We start from the raw sequence: 26,493 nt of genomic DNA, 5'->3' as shown, positions 1-26,493 counted from the left end.
GTCATAAAGTTATACCCCCATAGTCTTATAAGACCATGAATTTTGGGAGAACATATTGGATTTTACACAATGTACTATAGTAATTCTACTGTATTATTTTCTTGTTGCTGAATACACAAAGACATACAATTTAAATCATAATATAACCTTTGCCAAATTTTAATATTATTTAAAATCTTTATCATTGCAATTACATTTACTTCACGTAAATAGTATATGGTATATTAAATAAATAAATAAATAAATACTGGCATACATCATGATTCTATGTGTGTCATCTTATAACATCTCTTGAACATAATCTTTAATTTTGAAAATCCTTTCTGCATTACAAATTGTTTCCAAACTGACACTAATTTCCTGTATTAAAAGAAGTAAGCCGAACAAAATTTTTCAATAAATTCTGGCCCACTTTACCATGAAATGCTTTTGGCTTACTTATGAATGACTGCCAGGCTGTCATCAAACATCTCATGACAGGAATCCCAACAGTAACATACATGACAGAGGCATATTTAAAATTCCTTATCAAAGCAAGTTTTGTAAGCTTCAATTTGTGGATATAACGGGAAACATCCTCAGGACCTGGGTTTTCAGCATGTCTCTTGCTCAAAACTTCCTTCTCAGAAGAATTTTGCAAAGCCTTCGCCAAATCTCTTTGGTTTTGATGGAATAGATGACAGGGTTGAGCATCGGAGGCACAAATAGATAAATAAGGGACATGAGTGTATGTATATAGGGTGGGGCATGCCTCCCATAGCGAGCAGCCATGGACACGCCAACCTTGGGCACATAGAAGATGAGCACAGCACACATGTGTGACACACACGTGTTGAGCGTCTTCAGTCGTTCCTCCCTGGAGGCAATGGCAAGCACAGAACGCAGTATGAGCACATAGGAGATGAATACGAGTGCAGAATCCAGGCCAAATGTAGAGATGACAATGACTAGACTAAAGATATTATTGATGGTGACGTCACCACAGGGCAGGCGGATCAGATCTGGATGCAGGCAGTAGGCATGGGAGAGCACGTTGGCCTTGCAGAAGGGCAGCCTCAACAGAAGCAAAGGCAGAGGGAAAATCATGCAGAAACTGCGAATAATAGCAGACATGCCCATCTGCACCACACGGGCATCAGTGAGCACTGTAGCATAGCGCAGGGGGTGACAGATGGCCACATAGCGGTCGAAGCTCATGACCAGCAGGATCCCAGACTCGATGAAAGAGAAAAAATGAATAAAGAACATTTGGGTCATGCAGGAATTGAAACTGATTTCTCTTATGTGGAAGCAAAATGTGGCCAGTACTGTGGGCAGCGTGGAGAAAGACACACCCAGGTCATTAACTGAGAGCAGGGACAGGAAATAGTACATAGGCTGATGCAAGCTCTGCTCCTCCTTGATAATGAAAAGGATCAGGCTATTGCCCATGATTGAGACAGTGTAGAGGAGTCCAAGGAGCAAAATCATCCAGTGCTGGGAGGCCTCCAGCCCTGGGAGCCCTGTCAAGGTGAAAGGAGGCAACCCTGAGCTGTTGTGGGTGTCTCCTCCCATGCTGCACTGCTGCCTAGATGGTAGGGCCCCTGGCCCGCAAAAAAAGACAAACGTACAGTTTATATTCCTTTATACCTGTGTCTAGCACTCTTCCTCACATTAAAGCTATAAATCTCTGTTCAATTCATGGGTAACATTTTTTCAAGAGACAAAACTCTCCTTGTCACTACTTCCTCAATTCTTATGCCCATTCCAGAGTAAACCACTTACTCATTAGACCACAACCTTTGCCTCTTCCCAATCTTTTTTTATGGTCTTGAGCCTTCACTATCTCTCTATGATTCCCAGTTCCCTAACTCCATAGTTACTAATTTCCTCCATCTGCTCATCCAGATGAAAGATAAATGCCCAGAAAAATGGATATCCTTGGAGTTGTTCATCAAGATGTGCTGGACTTCCATGTTTCTTCCTTCTACTTCATTCTTCAATCCATTCAGCATTGCTTTTCTCCCTGAAGGAATTTAATTCACTGAAAGTAATTTTTTACCAATTAATTTCAGAATCAAATCCACTGTGTTTCTTGAAACTATGGAATTCGTATTTACTTCTCTACCACACAGATTTACTTTTCATCTGTTTTTCCTCTGATAATGATATCATCATTATGCCCAAGACTGAGACTTAAAATCCCTATATTACTTTGCCTCCTCCTTTTCCTTGGCCCACTGCATTAAACAAGATAACAGTTGATGAAAATATTGATCCCAAAGTGCCTCTGTTGGCACCTTTCTTCATTTCCTTCCACACTTCAGGCACAAGATATCACATTATTATGCTGTAATAACTGCATTCTAATCTATCCCTAGCCTATCTCTAAATCATCTCTAACCAAAGTGGAACTGATATTTTTTTAAAAGATGCGAAAATGCAATTTTCTTATTAAAACCTTAAATGGTCCCTTCATTGTCAAATGACCAAATTCAAACTCATTAACCTAGAATTAATGAGTCTTTTAATGGTCAGCACTAAATCAATATTTCTCTCCTTTTTCTCAAAATTCTTTTCCTTTTTCTTGAGAATATGTCTACATGCTGTCATTTTAAACCTTAAAACAGGTTGGTCCTAGAGTTTCCCTGATTGCAGAAAAATACCTGTTCAAAACATCTTCTATGGCTGAGGTCCAGGATGCCCTTCTTTATTAATACTTGGTTGATCAAAACCTGTAAAGGGGAAGCTCCCCACCCCACAGAAGTCAAGAACACAGATCTTATTGTGTACACTTCTCTGTCTACCCTGCATTATAGCCTTGTGAATCTTGTGAATAAAAGCTCCGTACCACCATTTCCAAAAACCCAGCTCTGACTCTTATTTGTGGTTTCAGTCCCTACTAATGCTGTTCTTAGTGCAAGGGCTTCATCGGGGTTAATGAAAATCCAAAGTGGATGGTTATCAAAGGCTTAGGACTGAAGATGGTGCAACTCTGAACTTTGACTCCTACTCTACATCCTCACCTCCAGCCTTCCATCTGTATTTTTTGCTGCACCTACATTCAAGGCTCCTCTTTCCATTGTTCTCAGGATGTAATTTTTTTCTTCATGCTGCATTCTTAGGCCCCCTTCCTCTTACTTATCTGTAAGCTTTTCCCTATGCATTTTTGTTTACTTCTCTATGTAATTAAAAAGAAAACTCACCTATTTTGGAATCTTTTAGCATTAGTAGAATATTTCCACATAGCTTCTAATCAGCCAGAATCCTGAAAAAAACATAGAATTCTCATCAGGGCATCTCCTCCCAAAGTTCAACCTGAGGGGCTATTCCTTTTGAGAGAGTAACATAGAAGGTAGAAAACCTGGTGATTTCAGAGACCAAGAGCAATGGATAGAAAATATAGATGGGGGAAGGTGATGTGTGTGAGAGAGAGAGAGAGGGGGGAGAGAGAGAGAGAGAGAGAGAGAGAGAGAGAGAGAGAGAGAGAGAGAGAGCATCTACACAAATAAGTAAGTTGAAGTAGGGATAGAGTTTTCTTCAGATTGCTATATTGCAGCCCTCAAGATATCTAAGAACAGAATTTCTCAAGACCTGAATTTGGAGTTTCTAACACTTCAATATACCTATCTGAGAGAATTCTGTGCAGGGAATTCGCTATATCTTACCACTTGGGATTTCTAAAATAAGCATAGGTGGCTTTTGATCTGAATTTGGAGCTTCTGAAACTTCAACTTACTTACTTGAGAGAGATCTTGCTTTGACAGGAAGAGCAGTACTGGGGCTCCTGCATGCCCTGCTAATAGCCCACAATTACATCTGGCAACTCACTGGCCTGAGAAATATATGGCTGCTTCCAGGAAGTCCCTTGTGCAGCTGAAGTTATCAGCTCAGGTGCTCATGGACTTCAGGGAATATAGAACATCAGCAGTGCTCCACACCTCCCTGACTGGCACTTCATGTCCCATGAGCAGGAATGATCTGAACTTTGTAACTAAACCCTCATTTTAGGAATAATTGGAAGTATCTGACTAGATATCTCAATTATATACCTCATTAGTGGCCAAATAATAGTCATATCTTTCTCATCTAATTTAGTTTATGTCCTGCCCACTCTACACCTATGATCAAACCCTCTGGAAGTCTGGATAAAAAGAACACTATAAAGAAAACTCAAGCCATACAAATAAATTTCAGCATCTGAATTTACTAGAACATGTAAAATTGACCCCCAGCATGATAAAAACACTGGTGTGCCATGCCTGACCAACACAGAATGTGATTATAGATCAAATGTGTTCCTTTATTAAAGAGGTATTGAGAATATAGCACTGGTTGATTTCTTCACAAATGCTTATTAAATACTTAGTAGAGAGACAGCAAGGGTGAAAGGGGCTACTTAATAAAGTTCAAAAACTGATGTGGAATCAAGATTCAACCACTTGCCTTGAGAAGGTAGACCTGAGTTTGAGTTCAGATTCCATCACTGGTCTTAACAAAAACCTCGAAGCCATAGTTTCATTTTTCACCCATAGTTAATAATCTCATGTCCAGAATGATTGGGATGATTAAGGGAGTGACTGTGTGGGAAGCAGGAAGCCCACTGGCTGCCATAAGTGTCAGTGGAGATTGGTGATTGTGTTTCAGTTCCAGAAATTAACTCCTGAGAGTAAAGTGCATGAGATGGACACTGACCTCTGTGTTCAGAATGATAAGAATAAATGCTTGGAGTAGCATGAACAACTGAATTCTAGGAAAACACCAACAGATACAGCTAGAAGGAAGAGTGCAGGCTTACACTTGAAGCAAACCAGTAAGAAAGTTGCTTTAGAAAGACCCTCTTACGTACCCAGTGTTCCTCTGAGACTAACAAGAAGAAAATGCAGGCACTTTTCAAGAATCCCTTTCAGAGATAAACTAGAACAACACAGGATTCAGTGACTCCTTAGTTAACTCTTAGATGTTCCCATAGTCACACCAACCTCATGCACCCAGGTGAGGAACCCACCTGAAAGCTGCACAGTACACAGGGATTTGGCAGAATTCAGTGTCCACTGTTCCTTGTCCGATATCTTTCTCTATAACTTTTCCCACCAAAAAAAAAAAAATTAAAAAGAAACAACTTTTCAACTGTCACTGTCCTTAGGTGCGACATCTATGGAATAAGATGTATAAAACACAAGTAAAAATAAATATGAACATGATATTAGTCATGGGTATATGTAGATGAATAAGTATATCAATTCATAGTTTAGTTTGAGGAACTTTTAAGGAAACAATAGTTCAATCAATGCATTGATGAAGAGACACAGAGAAAATGTTACAGCAGAACAAAGGAAAACATGCAATATTCTAAGGCAGTCATAGGAGGTTTCCAGGTCACTTAGCAGTGCTGTCATCTCTTAAAGAATAAGTGAACGTTATTGAGGTGAATATGGCACACAGAATGCCTCCCCAAACATTTCCATGTTCTGAACTTACGAATATACTATGTTTCAGGAACTTTGAGGACTCTGTTAAGATTATGCATCATAAGATGGGGATTGTTCTTTTTCCTTTTGGATGATTCAGGTGGATCTAATTAAATCATAACAAGCCCTTAACAGCACAGAATTTTCAAGGCTAGAGTCACAACAATGAGGCAGATAATTCAGAAATTCAAAGCATAAGAGGCACTCTTCCATCATTACTTGAAGGACTCAACTGGAAAGTGTAAGAGTTAATGTGGGCAAGCCACAGCTGAATCCTTCCCAAGGGAATGGAAACCTCAGCCCTAGAGAGCACTGACTTAAACCAACAGCCCAAGTGAGCTTCAAAGCAGATTCTTCCCCAGATTTCTGAATTACAGAAACTATGAGATTTTTGTTGTTGTAAGCTATTAAATGTGTGATTGTTTCTTATGACAGCAATAGAAAGCAAACACATCAAGCCTTAGGCAGGAGGGAGAGGAAGGCAGAGAACAAAAAAGGATTATTCCTCACAGACTGGAAAACACAAATGCAAGGATCAACCTTGAAAGGGGAATGATCTGTAAACCTTCTATGACTGCCTTAGAATACTGAAAGTTCTTCTTTGTTCTGCCTTAAAATTTTCTGTGTCTCTTGAATCACTGCATTACTTGAACTATTGTTTCCAAAGAATGGGTGGTAAAACATACAAGGCTTCAAAGAAGAAATTAGATATTAGAAATTCACTTATGAAGTCTATGAATGGTGACAATGGTGGGGTCAAGTGTTCTGAAGAATAGGGACATTTCAACATTGCTTTGAATAGAAGAGAGGACACACACTCAGACTGAGCAATAGGAATTTCAGAGTTCCTTTCTAATCACACTGACATTCTTCATAAATAAAAGGAAAGGTTATATGATAGGAGTAAGTGATCAGAACAAGTGGTGTGGGTGATTTGAGAGGGAAGAAAATATGAAATGTAAATATAGAAGCTTCTTAAACAATATCTAGTGTCCATTACCATTTGGACTACTTAATGAAACCATTGATTTTATCATCTCCTCAAATCTGTCCACCCTTTTAATTCACTACTCTCCTACCAAAAGCTCTTTTCTTGAGAACTTCCATATAGAGCTGTTTTTTCTTGTTTCTCTCAGTATGAGTTATCAGGTCTGTTACGCAGCTGACACCAGTGGATTTGCCTTACTGCTCTGCTGCATGAAAATCCTGATTTCTGGGTGTGAAGGGTGTGGTAAAATCCAGGAATTGGGATTTTAGTACAGAAGAGCACATTCTTAGCTCTGTGGTAGAGTACTTGCCTAGCATGCACACGGCCCTGGGTTAGATCCCCAGCATCACAAAATTTTAAAAGCAATTCTGATTCCTTGATCGAATGGCTTTCTTCTCTTTGTCATACACATTTGTTTGCTGAAGTTTCTTCCAATTCGTGTTCTACTTTAAAAGGTAATTTTTATTTTATTTTTATTTTTGATTGACACATAGCAATTATATCTATTTATGGGGTACTATGTTACATGTTAGTGTATATATATATATATATATATATATCGTATAATGATCAAATAAATGTTATTAGCATACATATTACTTTAAACATTTATCATTTCTTTGTGGTAAGAGCATTCAAAATTCTCTCTTCTAGTTATTTTGAAATATACAATGCATTCTTTTTAATTATAATCACCTTATTATGCCATAAGAAACCAGAACGTTTTCCTTCTGTCTCATTTTAACAATGTACCCAGGCACCAGCTTCTCCCCATCCATCACCCATCATCAGGTGATGAATGCTCTCTTCAGCCAGGGATTCCACACAAGAATGAGATCATGGGCTATTTCTCTTTCTGTCACTCCTTTATTTTATTTAATGTAATGTCCTCCAAGCTATTTTCATTGGACACCATATTTTTCATTCCCATGGAACCCAGTTTTTCTCTCCTTACCTCAACTCTTTGTAAAGAACCTCCATGCTGCCAGGCACAAGTGCAGCCTATAATCCCAGTGATTTGGGAGGCTGAATAAACATAACAGCCTTTTTTTCCCAGCATCCTAAGCAGTTTGATCTCAAATATGAGGCCAGCTCAACAAATTAGCAAGACCTGTCTCAAAATAAGAAATGGAAATTGCTAGAGATAAAGCTCAGGGGTAAAGTGCTCCTGGGTTCAATCTCCAGTACCAAAAAAAAATAACTTCTATGCCATTTATGTTGGGCGCCACTAAGTGACCTTATTGTACATGGGGATGTTTAGTTATAAATGACACAAAGTGACAGTTCTGATCCTTTTCATCTTCTCAGGAAATATAGTCATATCTTAATCAAGGAACTGATTATGGAGCTTTCCTCACCCAAGACTTGGTGTTCCTAGTCTTTCTTAAAGACACCAGGCATAATTAACATTGCAATTCTAGAAGCATGCACTAGGAAACCAATCAAACTCTCTGAGCAGGGGAGACTGAGTCAAAGGAAGAGGTTAAAAAAGCCAAGGTGTAGGACCAGAAGTATCTGATGACCTTGACGACAAGGGCCATGTGATGATGAGAATGTCACTATACTCATAGCTCTCATTGACAAACTAGGGAATTAATTTCCAGATGGGAAAATGACAAGTCTGGACAGAGCCATGAGCACTCTAATTAATCAACTGAGAAGATGACAACTGCCAACAGCAAATATCTGTTGAGCCCCTTTCAGACCAGGAAGATTCCAAAACCAAGAGATGGATTCTGACTGTCATTACTTATGGAATGTGTTGTGGAAAACATTAAATTAGATGTCCCTTCCACTGGAACATAAAAGGGCTAAACCACTGCTTCTGCTTTGGAGTTCTTTGAATTTAAAGGTAAAAGTCAAGGTACTGATAGTGAAATCACATTTTTCACATATTATAGAAATAATTTTATTATGTCATAGTTGTGACAGATTCAACATCATTAAACAGCATCCATCAAAAATATTTATTTAAACACCTATTAAAAGTCATAAACAATGACATCACTCTAGTAAAATGCCATAGGTTAGACCAGATATACATAAGGTATAAGGAATATAAACATCCAAAGTGTGTTTAGCCTGCTTAAAATTACAATTTGGCGGGGGCGGGGGGCAGGTACCAGGGGTTAAACTCAGGGGCACTCAACCACCAAGCTACATCCTCAGCCCTATTTTGTATTTTATTTAGAGACAGGGTCTCACTGAGTTGCTTAGTGCCTTGCTGTTGCTAAGGCTGGCTTTGAACTCATGATTCTCCTGTCTCAGCATCCTGAGGCGCTTGGATTACAGGCATGCACTACTAGGCCTGGCTACTATTTTGTTTCTATTCATTTATAATGCATATGATATTTAGACTGATCAATAACAAAATTTCACATAAAACTGTACTTCAGTAAAATTAAAATCTATTTTAGAGTAAAACAGTATAGGTCATTATAATCATTAAATTATAAAGAACATACTGGTATGAAAATATGTGCAAATACAATCATTTCCCTGCATTCTATTGGTGTATTACTGTTGTATAAATATAATCATTTTAAATTCATTTCTTAGTTATATTTTTGTGAGTCTGTAGTGTTTCAGGCCTTGTATTAGAGGCTCAAGAGTTAAATAAGATCATGCTCCCTGGACATGAGTTGCTTATAGTCTAATAGAGAAGATAAATTAACCAAACCAATATGACTAAATTATATTCTGAGTACAGTGGGAACATAAAACAGGTGATAAACAGTACTACTTAAGGTTAAATTACAGAAAATTCTTAAAATACTAGACAATGGTTTGTGAATGTGATATTTTGAAGCTGGACAGAATGGTCCATTTGTCCTTGCTGAATAAAAATAATATGAGAAAATGGACCAGACACAGGGGTGCACATCTGTAATTCTAGCAACTCTGAAGTCTGAGGCAGGAGAATTTACAAGTTTATTCAGCTTGGGAAACTTAGCAAGACCCATTCAAAATTAAAAGATAAAAAGGGCTGGGGATATAGCTTAGTGGAAAAGCAGCCGTGGGTTCAATCTTCAGTACCACAAAAAAGATACTACTACTACTATTAATAATAGTAACAATAGCAATAATGATAATAATATGAGGAAATAAGCTGAATACTTATATATTATATAAATTTTAGAGCAATTTACTTTAGTTAACTTCAAAACAAGCCTATGAAGTAGAAAATCAGAGATTGTTATATCATTTTATAAGTAAAAAATTAAGACATATAGAGGTTCATTAACTTATAGAGGATCTTACTTCTCATTTGTACTGTCTCTGTAGGGGGGATTGTGCAGTCTAGAGAAAGAGGAAACATTCAGAAATGAAACAGCCCTTTGCTTCTCTATCTCCTGAGATGTTTCCCTCTCTCTTTCATATCTGTCTGCTTTCCCTTGATAGAATCTGAGCTTCCAAGAGTAGCAGTATATAAACTTTCTTCTCTAATTTGAAAAGAGAGTTTATATGCATATCTATTAATTTGTTCATTGTCTTCTCATTTATTCATTATCACTTATTCAGCTACTTGTTCACTTATTCTTGCATTATTACACAAGCACCATCAGATATCTAAATGGAGAGCCCTTGGGAGATTTCCTGTGGAGGGACAGAGTACAATAAGAAAAGACTGCTACCCTTGGAAGCTCAGATTCTATCAAGGGAAAGCAGACAGATATGAAAGAGAGAGGGAAATGTCTCAGGAGATAGAGAAGCAAAGGGCTGTTGACTTCCTGGAAATAAAGCCAAGTGCCTGCATTCTTCCTGACTGCCCGGGTGAAAAGAAATCCTGGGAATCCTAAAGCCAAATTCTGACTACTTCAATACCAAAGTTGTTAAAGCCACATTTTTTCAAATACCGTGTTGACAAAGACCCTGGTTAAGGACAGGATCAAAAATCAACCACCCACACTAAACTTACACATTGGAAATGTTATATTCCTAGCACTTAATCACTCCTATTTGTGCCTGTCTCCTTAAGAGTTGTGCAGGCCCATAACCAGAATGTAACTAAAATCTTTAATTTTGTTCCCAACTCCTCTAAAAATCCCTGTGAGGATGCTCAGCATTCTTGTGATTATTTTTCACAAAAGACCATTTTTCTGCCTCAGGAGAATATTGATACAGCAATTTGTGGTTAAAGCCAAAGACAGCCCTGGCAGGCACCAGCCTGATGTTTATTTAAAAAAGAATTAATCCTAGAACTTGAAGGGCATCGCCCACATTTCCTGATTGTTCTATACCTACTGTGAATCTGCCTGGCGATTCTCCCATCACAAGATCACCCTATGCTTGTAGATCTGCCAAGGAGTCAGCGCTTGAACCTGAAAAGCATCTTCAACAGTCTGCGGCGTATTTCCTTTGTCTTAATGGAGTAGATGACAGGATTCAGCATGGGAGGCACAAAGAGGTAGAGGATGGACATTAGAATATGGACAGCATGGGGTAAGCCAGCCCCAAAGCGATGCACAATGGACACACTGACCATGGGCACATAGAAGACGAGCACAGCCAAGATGTGAGACACACACGTATTGAGGGTCTTAAGGCGCTCCTCCCGAGAGGCAATGGCTAGCACTGATCGTAGAATGAGTACATAGAAGATGAGGATGAGTGCAGAGTCCAGGCCAAAGGTGAGCAGCACAATAGACAGCCCATAATGGCTATTGAGGGAGATATCAGTACATGCCAATTTAATCATATCCACATGAAGGCAGTAAGCATGGGAGAGAACATTCTGGGCATGGCAGAAGGGCAGTCTGTGCAGCAGCAGGGGGAAAACCAGGATGAGGGCAAAGCTGCGGAGGACAGTCCCCAGGCCCATGGCCAGGATGCGGGTATTGGTGAGCACTGCAGCATAGCGCAGCGGGTTGCAGATGGCCACATATCGATCGACACTCATAGCCAGAAGGATGCCAGACTCTGTCCAAGAAAAGAGGTGGATGAAAAACGTTTGAGCCAAGCAAGCATTAAAGGTGATCACTCGGGCACGGAAGCAGAGGGCAGCCAGCACAGTTGGCAATGTGGACAAGGACACGCCCAAGTCATTGACTGAGAGCAGGGACAAGAAGTAGTACATGGGCTGGTGCAAGCTCTCTTCCTCCTTTACAATGAGGAGGATCAGGCTGTTGCCCACGATAGAGATGGCATAGAATAAAAGGAGAGGAAGGGATAGCCAGGGCTCCATGGCCTCCATCCCTGGAAAACCCGTCAGAATAAAGCTGGGAGCATCAGAGGAATTGATCCTGAAGTTGCCCATGAGAGAATGAGGACATTAGTTATCAGTCAGGTGGATCTTTCAGAGAATCTACACCGTACGTTTAAGATTGTTACTGTTCCTAGAGAGGAAAAAAAAACAACGCCAGAGTGTATAAATTGTGATTCCATTCACGAAATTCACTGGTGGAATAGGCAGTTGATTATAAAGTAATAGCTGTTGAAATAAAGGCTTCTTTTTTAAACCACTTACAGAAGAGTAGATTTCAGGGCAGTTACCCATCTCATTTGTTTTCACTAGTAGACAATTAGATGTCTGCCTTAGGAACATTCTGTTGGCAAGCTTTCAGACAATTCTAATTTCAGAGCTATGATCATATCTAATGTACTAGAAATGTTAATATTTACAGCCATTCTGCAAGATTGGTGAACAAATGTGCAAAAAAGAGAAAGGAATCACCCCAAGTTTTCTGGTGTCAAAGTTACACAGCAAATATCTGAATGCTGTAATACCACTTCAATCCCAAGGTCCTTATATATTCCAAGACCCACCGTGTCTTTGTAGGATGCCTGGAAAATAAATAGCTCCTAAGAGGCATTGTAGTGTTTCAGTTGAGGGTTTGAGTCCCAGTGTAGCTACATAATACCAATGTTACGTTAGGAAGTTTTCTTAAACTATTGCCTTTACTTATAAAATAGGGCAAAAATAGAGTTGTTGTATAGACATACAGATATACATATGTTAGAGGAGAGAGAGTGAAAGAGAGAAATTGGACTTATCAAGAGAGAAATTGAACATATCAAACCAATTAGTAAGCATTACATATATATATATATATATATATATATATATATATATATATATTGCTTTTAGTTTATTGTTGCTATTTAAAACAATGGGAAATTTATTATACTTTGTGTTTTCTTTAACAAAATAACTGTATGTGTTACATAAAAATATTTCAAACCATTTATCTTCACATAGTAGTTAGTGGTACAGCTAACTACTGTACGAAGACTTAAGAAAGAAAAATTATAACATTAAAAATATTCCACCCATCACCTTAATTTTCCTATGAACTTATAAAAATGGCATTCTTTCATGCCCATAGCAGGTTATTGTTGCTTCTCTTAGAAAGATTCTCACCCAGGAATTCTTACCTTACATCAGCCCAAGCAAGGTTATGAGAAGATGATAAAGACACAATATAAGGCATTCTACATCCTTCCCTCACTCTCTTGTGCACCATGGAATTTCAGGAATAGCATTTGGGGAAGGAACTACATTTAAGGATACTTCATGCTATTTCTGTGGCATACCACAAAACCTTTGCAATACCCTGTAAAAATGTAGCTTCACCTGCCAATTTCATATCTTAGGTATTAGATTCCCTTCTGCCTCTCATGAATTATATTCTGAATACTTGAGTGTAATTACCTATCATTGAGTAATTTATTATAACACTGGAATATTTATTATTTTATATGACCCTCAGGAGAGAAATATATTTTTCTCTGTTTAATCACATTAGTCCTCATAGTGGAATTATCTACTAGGGGTATAAATATCTGAGAAAGAGTCCCAAGGACCTAATCCTAAGCAGTAGCATTGGATATAAAGAGGCAAGAAAGAGGAACCAGATAATCTCTGAGAAACCTGTCCCATGCAATGATCCCCCATCATTACCATGTAATGCAAAGTAATAGGCATTGAAGATTTTAGAGAAGATGGTCTCAAGGCCACCCATCTTCTTGAAAAACCCACATAAGTCTCATTCTACCAAGTAAAACACTTTTCACCATAAGGAAGTCTAAAATTGTCTTAAACTAAAAACCTTCTGCAGCAGAATAAGAATGGATTTAGTATCTCCTTCCTGATGTACCTGGAAATGATGGAGTGCAACTGAGTGGCCTCTGCTGACAGGGTCCTTTCTGTTTCCTTATATTTTTCCCTATGTTCACATTAAGCAAAAAGCGGGGAAAGAGTGAGTAGGAAAATGACAAAAGAGTAAAGAGACAGAGATAGGAGAACAGGGAAAAGAGAGATGGAAAATAGGCAGAGAGAAAAGGATGAAAAAGATATAGGAAATAAAATGGAGGTGAGAAGGGGCAGGTGAGAAAAGGGAAGCAAGATTGAAGGAGTTTTAGTGAGGTAGATAAATAGAACAGCTACAAGGCCACACCCCAGCCTGTCTCAGGTGCTCCTGGAGAAGTGGGCTGTGCTGTCCCCAAGGTTGTGGAAGACCCCACACTCATACCACAGTTCACAGGAGCTGAATGTCAACCTCTGAGCAGTGGAAGGGCTATAGCAAGACCTAATATCCCCTAGACAAAGTCTGCTGGGAATAGGCTTCTCGCAGCAGGATCCCAGTGTTCACCTCCTGCTACCTGTTCCCTAAGGTGGTTCAGAACTCTGTGCAAAGACCAAGGCAACACTGCCAGTCTTCCCAGCCAAGCAGGGCGTATCTGCCGCCACACCATGTCTCATGGTTCCTGTCATCATGTAAGCAACATGTCATTAGGATCCTCTGCCAAATGAAACTGGTAAATGATGCCCTTAAACCAGAAGATTCTGGAGGGATTTAGAAGAGCTGAATTTATATATATATATATATATATATATATATATATATATATATATATATATATCATAAAGTATATTTACAATATAGGGCAATGGTAGATGTTTGGCTCTCTCAGCTCTGGTTTAAAGTTGAATAAGTCAGAGCTATTAAAGGGACACTTCATGAAAAAAGTATAAAGAGTCAAACAATGATTTTTTCACATTTTCACCTAAAGAACTTTTTTGAAAGTTGTGATTAAAAAATTATCAGGAAGCTATGTTATTATTAAAAAGCTAAATACGTTCAAACAATTGAAGTACTATATTTAGTAACTGCAAGTAAAATGTAAATGTTTCAAACTCACTGTATGATGCTTAAGGACAAAAAATTAATGTCATATGCATTTGTGGTTTGTATACTTTTAGAGAAGATGTACACCAGAAAAGATAGTCATTATTCTATTAAAATTATTTTTATCAAGTAATTTCATATATTTTGAAGTTGTATTCAATATGATTTAATCTTGTAAAATGTTTCCTATTTCTTAGTAATATATAGTTTTCTCTTATGTTACATAATAAATAAAAATTATTGTAAAGTCTGACAAATGAACGGGAATATTTCTGATATTTACATGCTTAATATTTATTTAATCTCAAAATACTATACAAGTATAATGCACACATGTGTACCTAGGTACTGCAAGTTGACTGTGCTGCACGTTAAGCTCGTCTTTCGGCTCCACCACCCTGTCTGTGCTCTGCTTTCCCATGCTCAGGTGGGATCACACTTTTTCTTTGCCTGCCAATTGCCTGTCAGGTTTTGCCAACAGGAAGCATTAGAGGCAGACTGGAACACTGGAAGAGGCTTAAGGGATCCTATTCATATTCTTTTTGTCAGTGTCACCCAATAATCTGTTTTTTCCTAAGCAAAGCAGTTAATTCTAATAGAAGCAGAGGCTTCTGCTTATATTTTTATTTATCCCTTGTTTTTCAACAACCTCAACATGTCCCTCAATGTACCAGCATCACCTGACTGGACTATCTCCTTAAAGATCTGTGCATCACCTCTGTTAGTCTCCTCCTCGAGTTTCAAATAGCCAGAAACTACTTTCTTGGGACAGTTACTGATTAATTATAGCAGCTACTCTTATTTAGGGCATAAATCCTGCAATATAGAAAAAAAGTCATTCCCAACCAAGTTATTTATGTGGATAATTTCTTATAACTTAATTTTTATAAATAAAATTGAGAATAACTGAATGTGAAACTTTCCTCATTCCATTGGTCTTGACTTGTAGACATGTAAAGTAACTTTGGAGAAAAAAGAAAGTTCTATAATTTTCATTAAGAAAAATATTTCCAAAAACATATTTAATAATGCATGAAATTTAAAGATTTTAATATTGCTTTTATTGAAGTATCACCATGATAATTGCAATAAAATATTTTTACGTTGAATCCTATTATTTTAGGAAAAAAATTCCAATTTATATATATCTTTTAAAATTTTTTTTAGAAGTTGATGGAAATTATTTTATTCATTTATTTATATGTGGTCTGGGACTTGAACCCAGTGCCTCACACATGCTAGGCAAGTGCTCTACCACTGAGCCATAACCCCAGCCCTCCAATTTATATACATATTTTAAGTATGGGAGTTATCATCATGAGATATAAAAGCAAAAAATGAATAGGTAGGATAATGAACCAATTCCAAGAAGACAAAGCAATAATATTAAATTTCTGACATTTCAGAAAAACTTTCTCATATATTTTAAATAAATAATGGTAAATGCAATACTTCTAGATGTCCATTGGTACATTTAAATAGTGATATTAGAGGTTCATTTTTAAATGTCAAAATTCACAATCCACTGAAAATTACATATTTTTTCTAATATTTACGCTTTTAACGATAACTTCTAGACGTCTACTCAAAAGTTTTTGAAGGGGCATGTACGCATCTATTTATTTGTTCTAATTCATTACACACAACAGCAGAATGCATTTCAATTCATAGCACACAATGGAGCACAATTTTTTATTTAAGGAAATGAATAAAAATCTTGAAGAAAACTGGTTTGGATTAATTTGAGAGGAAAATGAATGTTGCAAGAGCAAAGTGCTCTGAAATGAAGGAGAATGAATGAATCCTGAAAGAGGGCTCTGATAGATGTAAAAACCTTCCTGACATTAGATGCTAACTGTCATTAGATACAGTGAAGTGAATTCAGACCAGGCACTGATGTTATTTCCTACAAGGACTGGCTTTGTGGGCACACAACATGGGCAATTGCAATGAGTCATGCTCAGAAAACTCCTATACTTTATTTACTACCCTGCTATCATTGCAAGTAATTATTTCTATCTTGGAACTTGCATTTTGTCCAAATGTGCAAAATGCCACCAGTCTGATAGTGCCACACTATGTGTAGATGTCCAACACCATTATTTGCTGCACCATTCACATCAGTCTTTCACCATGCCCTTATAGGCACAGAATTCTGGTTGATTCACCCTGAGTGAGAATTCAATGAGGCTCATTAAGGTAAAGATAAAAAAGACAGAAAATGGAGTCAAGGAAAGAAGAAATAAGAATGGAGAATAAAACACATAGATTAGATATTTAATTTCCACTTTTTTGGTACAAATGTACCAAAAAGTTTTCCTGGCTCCTTTCTTCTTTTATCAGCTACTTATTTTCTTTCTCTTCCTCAACAGACATACCACAAATCAAATCCCTAGAGAAGGCTACCTGATTTTTCACACCTGATTATCACAGAGGGAAATAAATAATCTCACTTACCAAGACCTTCAACTAAAGGAGGCTGGAATAGAGAGATGAGCTGAAGACATTTAATGAGCTCAGAAAACTGAGAACACCTGTTGCACATTCAGACCCTCCACTCCCTCATACCTCACACATCTAAACCTGCAGACATAGCTGTCACTTGCCTAAACACAACTTTGTATCCAGATACACACCTCCTGCCCAAGCCATCACACAACCATACTCTGCCACACAGCTTCTCACGGATACCACAGATCTTTACTCAGAACCCCTATCACATCCTTCTACACCTGCAAGTGCACGTCTATTACTAAGGTAAGTGCTTAAAATCAGGTTTACCAGCAACTGTTCAGTAAAAAATAATAATAATAATAAAGTAATTCAAGAGTTAAGTTACTGTACTGAAATCTAGGACTGAAAAGAGGACCTCAAAAACTCAACCATCACGGAGACAAGATGCTGAGAAAAGTTTGGGAGGGAGGCCCATTGTGAAAAAGCTCAGTACCTTTTCCCTTGTTTCTCCAAGGAAGGAAAATAAAACCTGCTCTTACCCTAAACTTCCTAGTCCTCCCATCCATAGATGCAGAGAGAGTAGCAGATAAATTGCAACAACCATTTGAAAACATCCTTATGAAGCAAGAGTAGGCCAGGAAGAGAGGAGAAGGGAAGATCTAGTGATTTCAGGTCTCCAGACTCTGCCATTCAAGTTTCTTTCCCCAAAAAGTCCAAAATCTTCTGGTATCATCACTGGAAATCTCACTGCAAACAGGAAGGGGCTCCTTAGTTGTCTTCACTTCTTTGAAGTTCAGATAAGAAGTACAGAAAAGTTTTTGGAGTGTTAGAAATCGATATTAATTGAAAAGTTTTTTTTTTTTTTTTGGAAGAGGTAGAAATTCAATTATTGGCCATATTAATGAACTGTGGAATAAGAAACGCCTAATTTCAGTTAAGATAAGAGACCTAATTTCAGTTCTGCAAGTAACATGCCTGTGATCAGTTCACTTCTCTGGACCTGATCTTCCTGTTAGAAAGGGGTATGAATATTTAAACACTTTAGATTATAAGGAGATAAAGGACTTGTAAAAGGAGAAGGAGGGGGCAGAGGAATGGGGAGGGGAAGCAGAGGTTTTATTCAGAGAATTCAAATATTTAATACCATGATATTAATCTTTGCTAACCTACAAAATCTTATGAACCTGGTAAGCTGGATGATGTCATTCCTAGTTTGGACATAATAAACTGAGACACAAAAAAAGGTATTAGGATTTTTCCAGTGCTACTTAGTGAGCTGATAGAAAAGAAGAAAATGTCTACAGAATCATGCCCATTCTAAATTGAATTTTTCCCCAAGAACAGAGAGATTTTTTTCAACGTCACACATCAATCTTGTTACAGAATCTGGACTGAAACTCAGGTTTACTGGCATTCTCTTCAGGGCCCTTTTAAGTACAAAAAAAAAAAAAAAAAAAATATATATATATATATATATATATATATATATATATATATATATATATATATATATATTAAGGAGAGAATGTAAATAATGCTAGCTATTTCTCTACAGTCAAAATAAAATTCTTTGTTATATCTTTATGGTTAGTGGGGTAGAAAAGATGGTGGAATGAGACGGATATCATGACCCTAGGTACATGTATGATTGCACAAACGATGTGTCTCTATACCATGTACAACCAGAGAATTGAAACGTTGCACTCCATTTGTGTATAATTAAAATGCATTCTGCTATCATGTGAAGCTAAATAGAACAAGTAAAAAATAAAGATATATAAAAAATACGCTACCATAAAAAAAAAGATCAGCACATCCTGCTTTCTCCCTCTATCAGTCTCTATTAACACCATTCTAATTTGGCCATATATTCTGTCATTACACTGATAGGCTTGCAGGGTGAGCTGACTTTGATACAGTTGAGCATGTTGTTGCCCAGAAAGCAAAGATGACTTTATCTCACTCTTTCTTCTATTATACCTAAAGGAATGTTTTTATCATTATAGGTATTAAATTAGGAATAGATATTAAATCATATCCAGGTTGTCTAGCGTCTTTTTTTGTTGTAGTTCTTATTTGCTTTTTTTGGTATCAGGGTTTTTAACCACTGAGCCATATTCTCAGCCCTTTTTATTTTTTATTTTGAGACAGAGTCTCATTAGATTGCTTATGGCCTTGCTAAGTTGCTGAGACTGGCCTTGAACTTGGGATCCCCCTGCCTCAGCCTCTTGAGTTTCTGAAATTACCACTGCACCATTGCACACAGTTTGTCCAGCTTCTTACAAGGCACTTCAGGAGAAATATAAAAGTAAGCATATGGCGTATATCTGGGAAGACAGGTTACAAAGTGAGAAAAAGGGTGAATGCATCGTCAAATCATTGTCAAAAAGTTAAGGGCATGTTGTCCTTCAAAGAAATACTTTTCAGATGCTTGAACATGTAAAAAAACATTCTCCACAGTCTGATAACTATTATTTCACAGAAAGGTCATAATTTCATGTGAATCAACAACATGCCTGTTGTTCCAGGGCAGACATACCATCAACCCTTGGAAGGAACCCTTGATTTGCTAGGAAGGATGTCAGCCTCCAACATCAGTGATAACAGTCTTCCAGACACTCTCGTTCTGACAGGGATCCCAGGGCTGGAGTTTGCCCATATCTGGATTGCAATTCCATTCTGTGCTGCATATCTGGTAACACTGCTTGGCAATGCTGCCATCATCCTTGTCATTATGACACACAGTGCCTTGCATGCACCCATGTACCTTTTCCTTTGTCTTCTCTCACTCACTGACCTGGCTCTCAGCTCCACCACTGTGCCCAAGACACTTGTCATTTTGTGGCTCCATGCAGGTGAGATTTCCTTTGCTGGATGCCTGACCCAGATGTTTTGTGTCCATGCTATCTATGCTCTGGAGTCCTCAGTTCTCCTGGCCATGGCTTTTGATCGATATGTGGCTATCTGCAAACCATTGAGATACACAGTTATCCTCAACAATACAGTAATAGGCAGTATTGCACTTGTTAGTATACTCCGTAGTATAGCTTTTGTCTCCCCCTTCATTTACCTGCTGAGGCGACTGCCCTACTGTGGCCGCCATGTCATGGCTCATACATACTGTGAGCATATGGGCATTGCTCGGCTGGCCTGTGCCAACATCACTGCCAATATTGTCTATGGGCTGACTGTGGCCCTTCTGGCTGTGGGTCTGGATTCCATCCTCATTGCCATCTCCTATGGCTTTATCCTCCATGCTGTCTTTTGTTTGCCATCTCAAGATGCCAGACGCAAGGCTCTGAGTACCTGTGGCTCCCACCTTGGTGTCATCCTCGTTTTCTACATCCCTGCCTTCTTCTCCTTCCTCACCCACCGCTTTGGTCACAACCGAGTTCCCAAGCATGTGCACATCTTTCTGGCGAATCTCTATGTGCTGGTGCCTCCTGTACTCAATCCCATTATCTATGGAGCTAGAACCAAGGAGATTCGGAGTCGACTTCTAAGACTGTTTCTCTTGGGGAAGATCTCAACATGAATTCTAAGTAGACCTTGGAGATAAGAAAAATAAATGGGTAGGATTACTTGCTAGATGCATTTACATGAATGGAGATCTGTGATATGACAAGACCGGGTTTATGTGGTTGGAAATTCCAGAAGGAAGTGGATTGATCTGATGAAATGGGAGACTGGTTATCACATTGAACATGTTATGTTTCCTCAGCTCCTTAAAGAACTCAAAAAAGCACAGAAAGATGATACTTTTTAATATTGTCTCAAAAGTGGTGGTGACCTAGTAAGGAGCAAGTCAGTTTCTCCTCTTAAGAGACTGGATTTCATGGTAGGAGTAAAAAGCTTGGAGTTCAAAAGCTAAAAAAAAAAAAAAAAAAAAAAAAGGGGGGGGGGTGGTGTTTGGAGTTAATTTTAATCTGAATTCCACAACTTAGCATAGCAGTTAAGGGTACCGAGTGTGAATTCACAGCACTGAGATTTGAATCTTGGCCTCTTCCTCTTACTAAATTGGTGTCCTTGAGCATGATGCCAAATGTTTCTATTGCCTCAGTTTGGTCAACTGTTAAATATGGATAATATTAATATCTAACCATTCACGTTATGTTGAGGAACATATGATAAATGTAGATAAGACCGTGCCTTATGTGTAAATGTTCAATAAATAAAATGAAAAAGTCATCTCTAAAAATTATTGGGCAATTTGTTTAATTTATACAAGACTTTTATGTTGTCTCACCTCACAGGGTTATTATAATAACAATACTACATAACACTTTTGTACTATTTAAATAGACTTAAGATGAGTGCTTAATAAGACCATATTTTCTCCTCCCAGTCACAAATTTTGAGGTCCCTTTCCTTTTAACCATGAAGTTTTCCATTTTGTTCAGAATTTAGGGGAGCTGTCCCTGAATTCAAGTTCTTTTTATTATATAGTCCTTAGTGTTTTAGTAATCTCAGTTCTAAAATGAGCAAGTCCACCAATACTTCAACCAACTGATCACAAAAGATGGGTCTCACTGGTGTGTGTCATATTCGTTTGTTGAATTAATAAATAAATGGCATCTTCATTATGCAATTGTGAAGAGTATGGAAAATTCATGTCTAGTATGGTGTCTGGTACATATACTTTGATTCTTACTCATTTGTATTATGCTGAAATAATTCACATGGAAGTACATCCATATAATTATGATAGAGTTAAAGAAGATTTTTGTTTTACCCAGGAAAGAAAGTAGAGAAAAAAATACCACCAAGTCCACAGGTGAGACAAGAAGAGAAGCATCAGCTCTGGCCTCAGGAAACTTCAAGTTCAGCTATACAGGCAAATCCTTGCACAAGAAGCTGTCCTGGGCCAGGGCCAGTCATGTCTTCCCATAGAGGAACTCAGAGGAGAAAGATCAGATGTGTGGAGTTCTGAATGAAATTGGAAGAGAAATAGGGACAGGAGTGTGGTTCAGGAAGAAGGCATCGGAGAGAACACTGACAGAGCTGAAGGCAACCTGGTGAGACTAGAATTCTAGGGGGCTTCAAAATCCAGGCCTATTTTAGAGATATGGGCAGCTCTTAAAAGTTTTATGAATCGATGTTTATGGAAGCACTTGATGAAACCGTATCAGTCACTTGTAATTGAAGTCTGAAGTAACATGAAGCTGATGTTTAATGAGGGGAGGCAAGGTTTCCCAAGGTAACTCTTCCCCTGACCATGAAAACCCATATTTACTACATCCTTCCCTACAGAAGCATGGTATGTTGTTATGTGAGCACCCCCCAAAACAATTCATCTTTTGAGGATAGACAAGGGTCACCAGTCCTAGAGCATGTGCCAGTGACGCAGCCTGATGCGTGTGAACTGGCCCTAACAGGGCCTTATGTAGCCCCTCTCTTGGACCACTATGAAATGTGTATGCATGGTTTTGCATATAGTGAAATCTCCTTATAATAATTCCAACCTTGGAATCTTGCTTTATTGAATATGCTTATTTATTTTTGCTGTAATTCTTAGTCTTTCAGTTTGTACTGAAGGAGACCCTAGAACTCAATTCTAAGAGATTTGGCCCCAGTAAGGCACTGATGTTTTCCTATGAAGTTCTTCCCAGTTCTATAGCCCATCTCATAGCCAGAATTCAGCACACCCCACTACTCCCAAATCTATCTGTCCCTTTTTGGAAAAAAAAAACATGCATAGAAGTACACAGTTACACATTGCCCCATATGCACACAATTTCTTATACAGAGAGAATTTTAAAAGAAAAACAAATCCTTCCCTCTGATCCCTAAGGAAACTCCCCCAATTCTGCCCTCACTTCCTCCCATTCCACATCAACATTATTCTATTTTGTTGTTACATGCTTTTACATGATGATTTTCAGCAGCAAAGGGAAATTCTATTTGTTTTTTTATTACAAACATATAGAATTTTTTTTTTCTTTTACTGTGAATTGGATGATTCTCTGAGCTTCTTCTCTCTAAATGAGATTCTAAACTCCCAAGGAGTTGGAAACGTAATTTTTCTCTTCCTCTGTGCCAGGGCATGATATGACATACTTTCTGTTCACTGATTTCAGGCAAAGTGATTGAATCTGATTATGGAAAAACATAAGGCTAAGAACACACTCTGGAATACAAGAGCTGAGGTTCCTATACCTATATCAATCACAAATTCTATGATCTTCAGGAAACTATGAACTTTTTCTACACCTGCTTCTTCAACTTTATAAATTTAGATAATTTATCTTAGTGTTTGAAAGGACAAATGTGGCTGCTATGTCAAGAATAGAGAAAAAGATGGGAGGCAAGGATGGTAGCAAGAAGAATAGAATGCTATTCTAATGACAATGTAAAAGTTATCAATATCAAGATGGCATCACCTAGAGCAAACCCAATCGGATAGGAGGTTAAGAGGAGGTTGGGGGGGATAGACATCAGCACTACTGTAGATTCCCTGAAAGACTCTTACACACATTTGCTTGTGAACAAAATTTTTGCCAAGGATACTCCAAAGTGTAGCTTGCTACATACATCTATATCTGGTTATATAGAAGATATAGAAGAATACTTGCCTGATACAGTCTCTAGGAAATGAAAAAAAAAAATAGACAAGAACTTCAAAATTAGGATGTCAGAAAGATGAGGAGAAACTAGTAAAGGAAACCAATAAGGCAAGGTCTTTGAGAGAAGAATTAATTTTAAAATGTTTGAAGACCAAAAATATAATGCAAAGTGTTTCAAAGAATGAGTGTGACCTACTACTGTGTCAACAGGACTGAGGCTAGTAGGTCGGTGACTGAAGAATGACCATTGGATTCAGCAATGAATTTGGTTACCCTGAAAAAAGCAGTTACAAACTTTGGAATAATATGGGCAAATAATTATAGTAGGTCTAAAAAAAAAAAAGGAGGAGAGAAGGTGGTGTTGGTGGATATTGACAACACTTTTTGGTAGTTTCTCTTAGTGTAGAGGTGAGCAGAAAAATAGAAGAGTAAAGTGATAAGTGAACACAGGACTTTTTTTCTTATTATTGGTAGTATGTTCAAGATTAGAAAACGATGGAACATATATTGGGGAATTAACCACTAGAAAAGGAAAAGCTGATGGAGAAGGAAGGAAAGGGATACTGTCCTTGTATAAGGTAAGAAAGAAAGGAATCTAGTATTTTTGTACAAAAGCTGAATTTATTAGTAATTCTATTCTCAGCAACAAGAAAACAGGCAATACGTTAACACAAAAGAACATAAGTGGGTAGATGTGGAGATAGGAACTTGTGGGTGTTCTATGTTGATGTCTTTCTCACTGAAAGGGAAAGTACAGTCTTCAGGCTAATATGAATATACCACAGTGAATCTCACCATCATGTACATCCACAAGACACTAATTAAAAAGAAAAAACTATAAGTAAAGAGCAGAAAGATCAGTAGAGTAGAGGGAAGGGAATAGGGGGAAGGAGTAAGGAAGGGAAAGAGAAGTTCTGGGAACTGAATTAGAACAAATTATATTCCATGCTTTTATAATTACGTCAAAATGAATTCTAAGGTTATTTATAACCAAAAAGAATCAATTTTTAAAAGCAGGATAGGAGGGGCTGGTGTTGTGGCATCGATGGTAGAGTGCTTGCCTAGCATATGTGAGGCACTGGGTTCGACTCAGCACCGCATATAGACAAAGTAAAGATCCAACAACGACTTAAAAAACATATTTTAAAAAAAGAATGGAGAAAGAGAGATATTGTAGTATTTATAATCCAGGAAAAAAAGAAAAACATGAAATCACACAGGAAATGCAATGCAGATTGAAAACAGGAATCTTTGTTAACAAGCTTTCCTAACTCACATTTATCTGCCAGTTTTTTTGCCTTGCCTCAAGCTGCTGTTTGTAAAGACTCAAAGTCTTTTTTCTCTGTCATGTTCCTTCTGAAAAAATTTACAGATCTTTGTTGAAGATGCTATATAAGGCAGAATTTGAGAACTACACTCTCTCTCTGGATGCTTCCAATATAAATGTGAAATAAACATGTTAATAAACATGTTCGTTTTTCTCTTATTAAAAAAGACAAAGGATAAATAGCTGCTGGGTTTGTCGATTAGTTCAGCCATAGCTGAACTTAAGGTGGTTTCCCTGGAATGGGAGGGCAAATCCAAAATTGAGAAGAATTAGAGATAGAGTGTGTATAAAAACATTACTAAAACTGGTTCCAGGAAGAAGGAATGTCCTGTAGAGAAGGAAGCCAGGACAAGGATGGTTTTGTTTACTTATGATAGCAAGGGGCAACGACCACTGTGCACCTCTGCTTGCTACACAGACTACCTCAAGGCTAGTACAGCATCGCTGGGGCTTCATGTAGGCTGAGTACATTACACACCTGTCATCATGGTGCCCAGTACTGCCCCAATAGACTCTAGGTCCTAAAACTTTCAAGAAAGGAATGCCCTTGGTTCCCAGGACTAGGAGCCCATTCTGACAGAATAAGCAGCAAGAAGACACCTAGGGACTAAGGAGGGTGGCAGCAACAACAAACAAAGGCCCTTCAGTTTTCTTCAAGAATGGTCCCACTTTCCTCTCCCCTTTGCATGTTGGGAGATATTGTAAATGAAATTGGGTTTGTGTTTTGTTTTGTTTTGTTTTGTTTTTGGCCAGGCCTTGTGAAATCTAATCTCCCTGTTGTAAGGAGCAGGCCTGAAGATATGTTATGGGAAATTAAAGCATGCACTGAGCATCACAGACCTCAGTCATTGTTACCTGCCCATCAAACCTGAGGTGGGGATAGGAAAGCTTTTGGAGCAGAGAAAGGAGTAAATAACTGCCTTTTTATGAATGCATATATGACAAGCACTGCGCTATATATCATAACATATCTTCAGGCCTGCTCCTTACAACAGGGAGACAAGAAATTTCCCCCCTCTCAGGTCCTTGAAGGTTTAACTTGCCCCAGAACAGTGAAAGAAAAAGCTGCTTTTATGTGAACTTTTGCAGACTGTGAACTTCTGAGCCCCTCCCCTTACATGCTGGGTATAATTATTATTTGTGTATAATGAAGCAGACATTATTATTCTGTGTGTATATATGTGAATGCATGACCAATGTGTGATTCTGCAACCTGTATACTCAGAAAAATTAGATATTATATCCCATATGATTCAAATTTATGATATGTCAAGGTCATTGTACTGTCATGTGTAACTAATTAAAACAAATTTAAAAAAATAAAATAAAATTCTGAAACTACCTGAACTAGGGGTTCAGGGGATTGATTACAACAAAAGCTGTGCCCTCTAAACCTGGCTGCAGCCAAATAAAACTGTTTCCTGCTATCATCCGTGCCTTGCTTTGTCTGTCCCTACAACAAGAGAAGGCAAAGAAAGAGGTACATCGGTGCATGAAGGGCACTGTCCATCACAATGACAAGGATGAGGGCAGTATTCCAAGCAGTGCAACAAGATACTTGACACAAGAAAGAATGGCAGTC

At 38.0% G+C, this 26,493-nt stretch overlaps 3 protein-coding genes across 3 annotated transcripts; 1 reads left to right on the top strand and 2 right to left on the bottom strand.

Moving 5' to 3' along the window:
* Window positions 1–609: 609 nt before the first annotated feature.
* LOC114098510 (olfactory receptor 51I2-like) lies at window positions 610–1,554 on the bottom strand. The gene has a single exon (XM_027942760.2). It carries the CDS (start codon window positions 1,552–1,554, stop codon window positions 610–612), a length of 945 nt encoding a protein of 314 aa, XP_027798561.2.
* Window positions 1,555–10,747: 9,193 nt separating this feature from the next.
* Window positions 10,748–11,695, bottom strand: LOC114098561 (olfactory receptor 51I2-like). The gene has a single exon (XM_027942805.2). The coding sequence runs from the start codon at window positions 11,693–11,695 to the stop codon at window positions 10,748–10,750; it is 948 nt and encodes a 315-aa protein (XP_027798606.2).
* A 7,904-nt stretch (window positions 11,696–19,599) lies between these two features.
* LOC114098560 (olfactory receptor 52D1-like) lies at window positions 19,600–21,097 on the top strand. The gene is made up of 2 exons (XM_027942804.1): window positions 19,600–20,555; window positions 21,049–21,097. Exons 1-2 carry the CDS (start codon window positions 19,600–19,602, stop codon window positions 21,095–21,097), a joined length of 1,005 nt encoding a protein of 334 aa, XP_027798605.1.
* The last annotated feature ends 5,396 nt before the right edge of the window (window positions 21,098–26,493 follow it).

Source organism: Marmota flaviventris, chromosome 9 (genome assembly GCF_047511675.1).
Source record: "Marmota flaviventris isolate mMarFla1 chromosome 9, mMarFla1.hap1, whole genome shotgun sequence".
NCBI lineage: Eukaryota > Metazoa > Chordata > Mammalia > Rodentia > Sciuridae > Marmota > Marmota flaviventris.
Note: the sequence above shows the minus strand (reverse complement) of the source record. Positions and strands in the feature narration are given on the sequence as shown.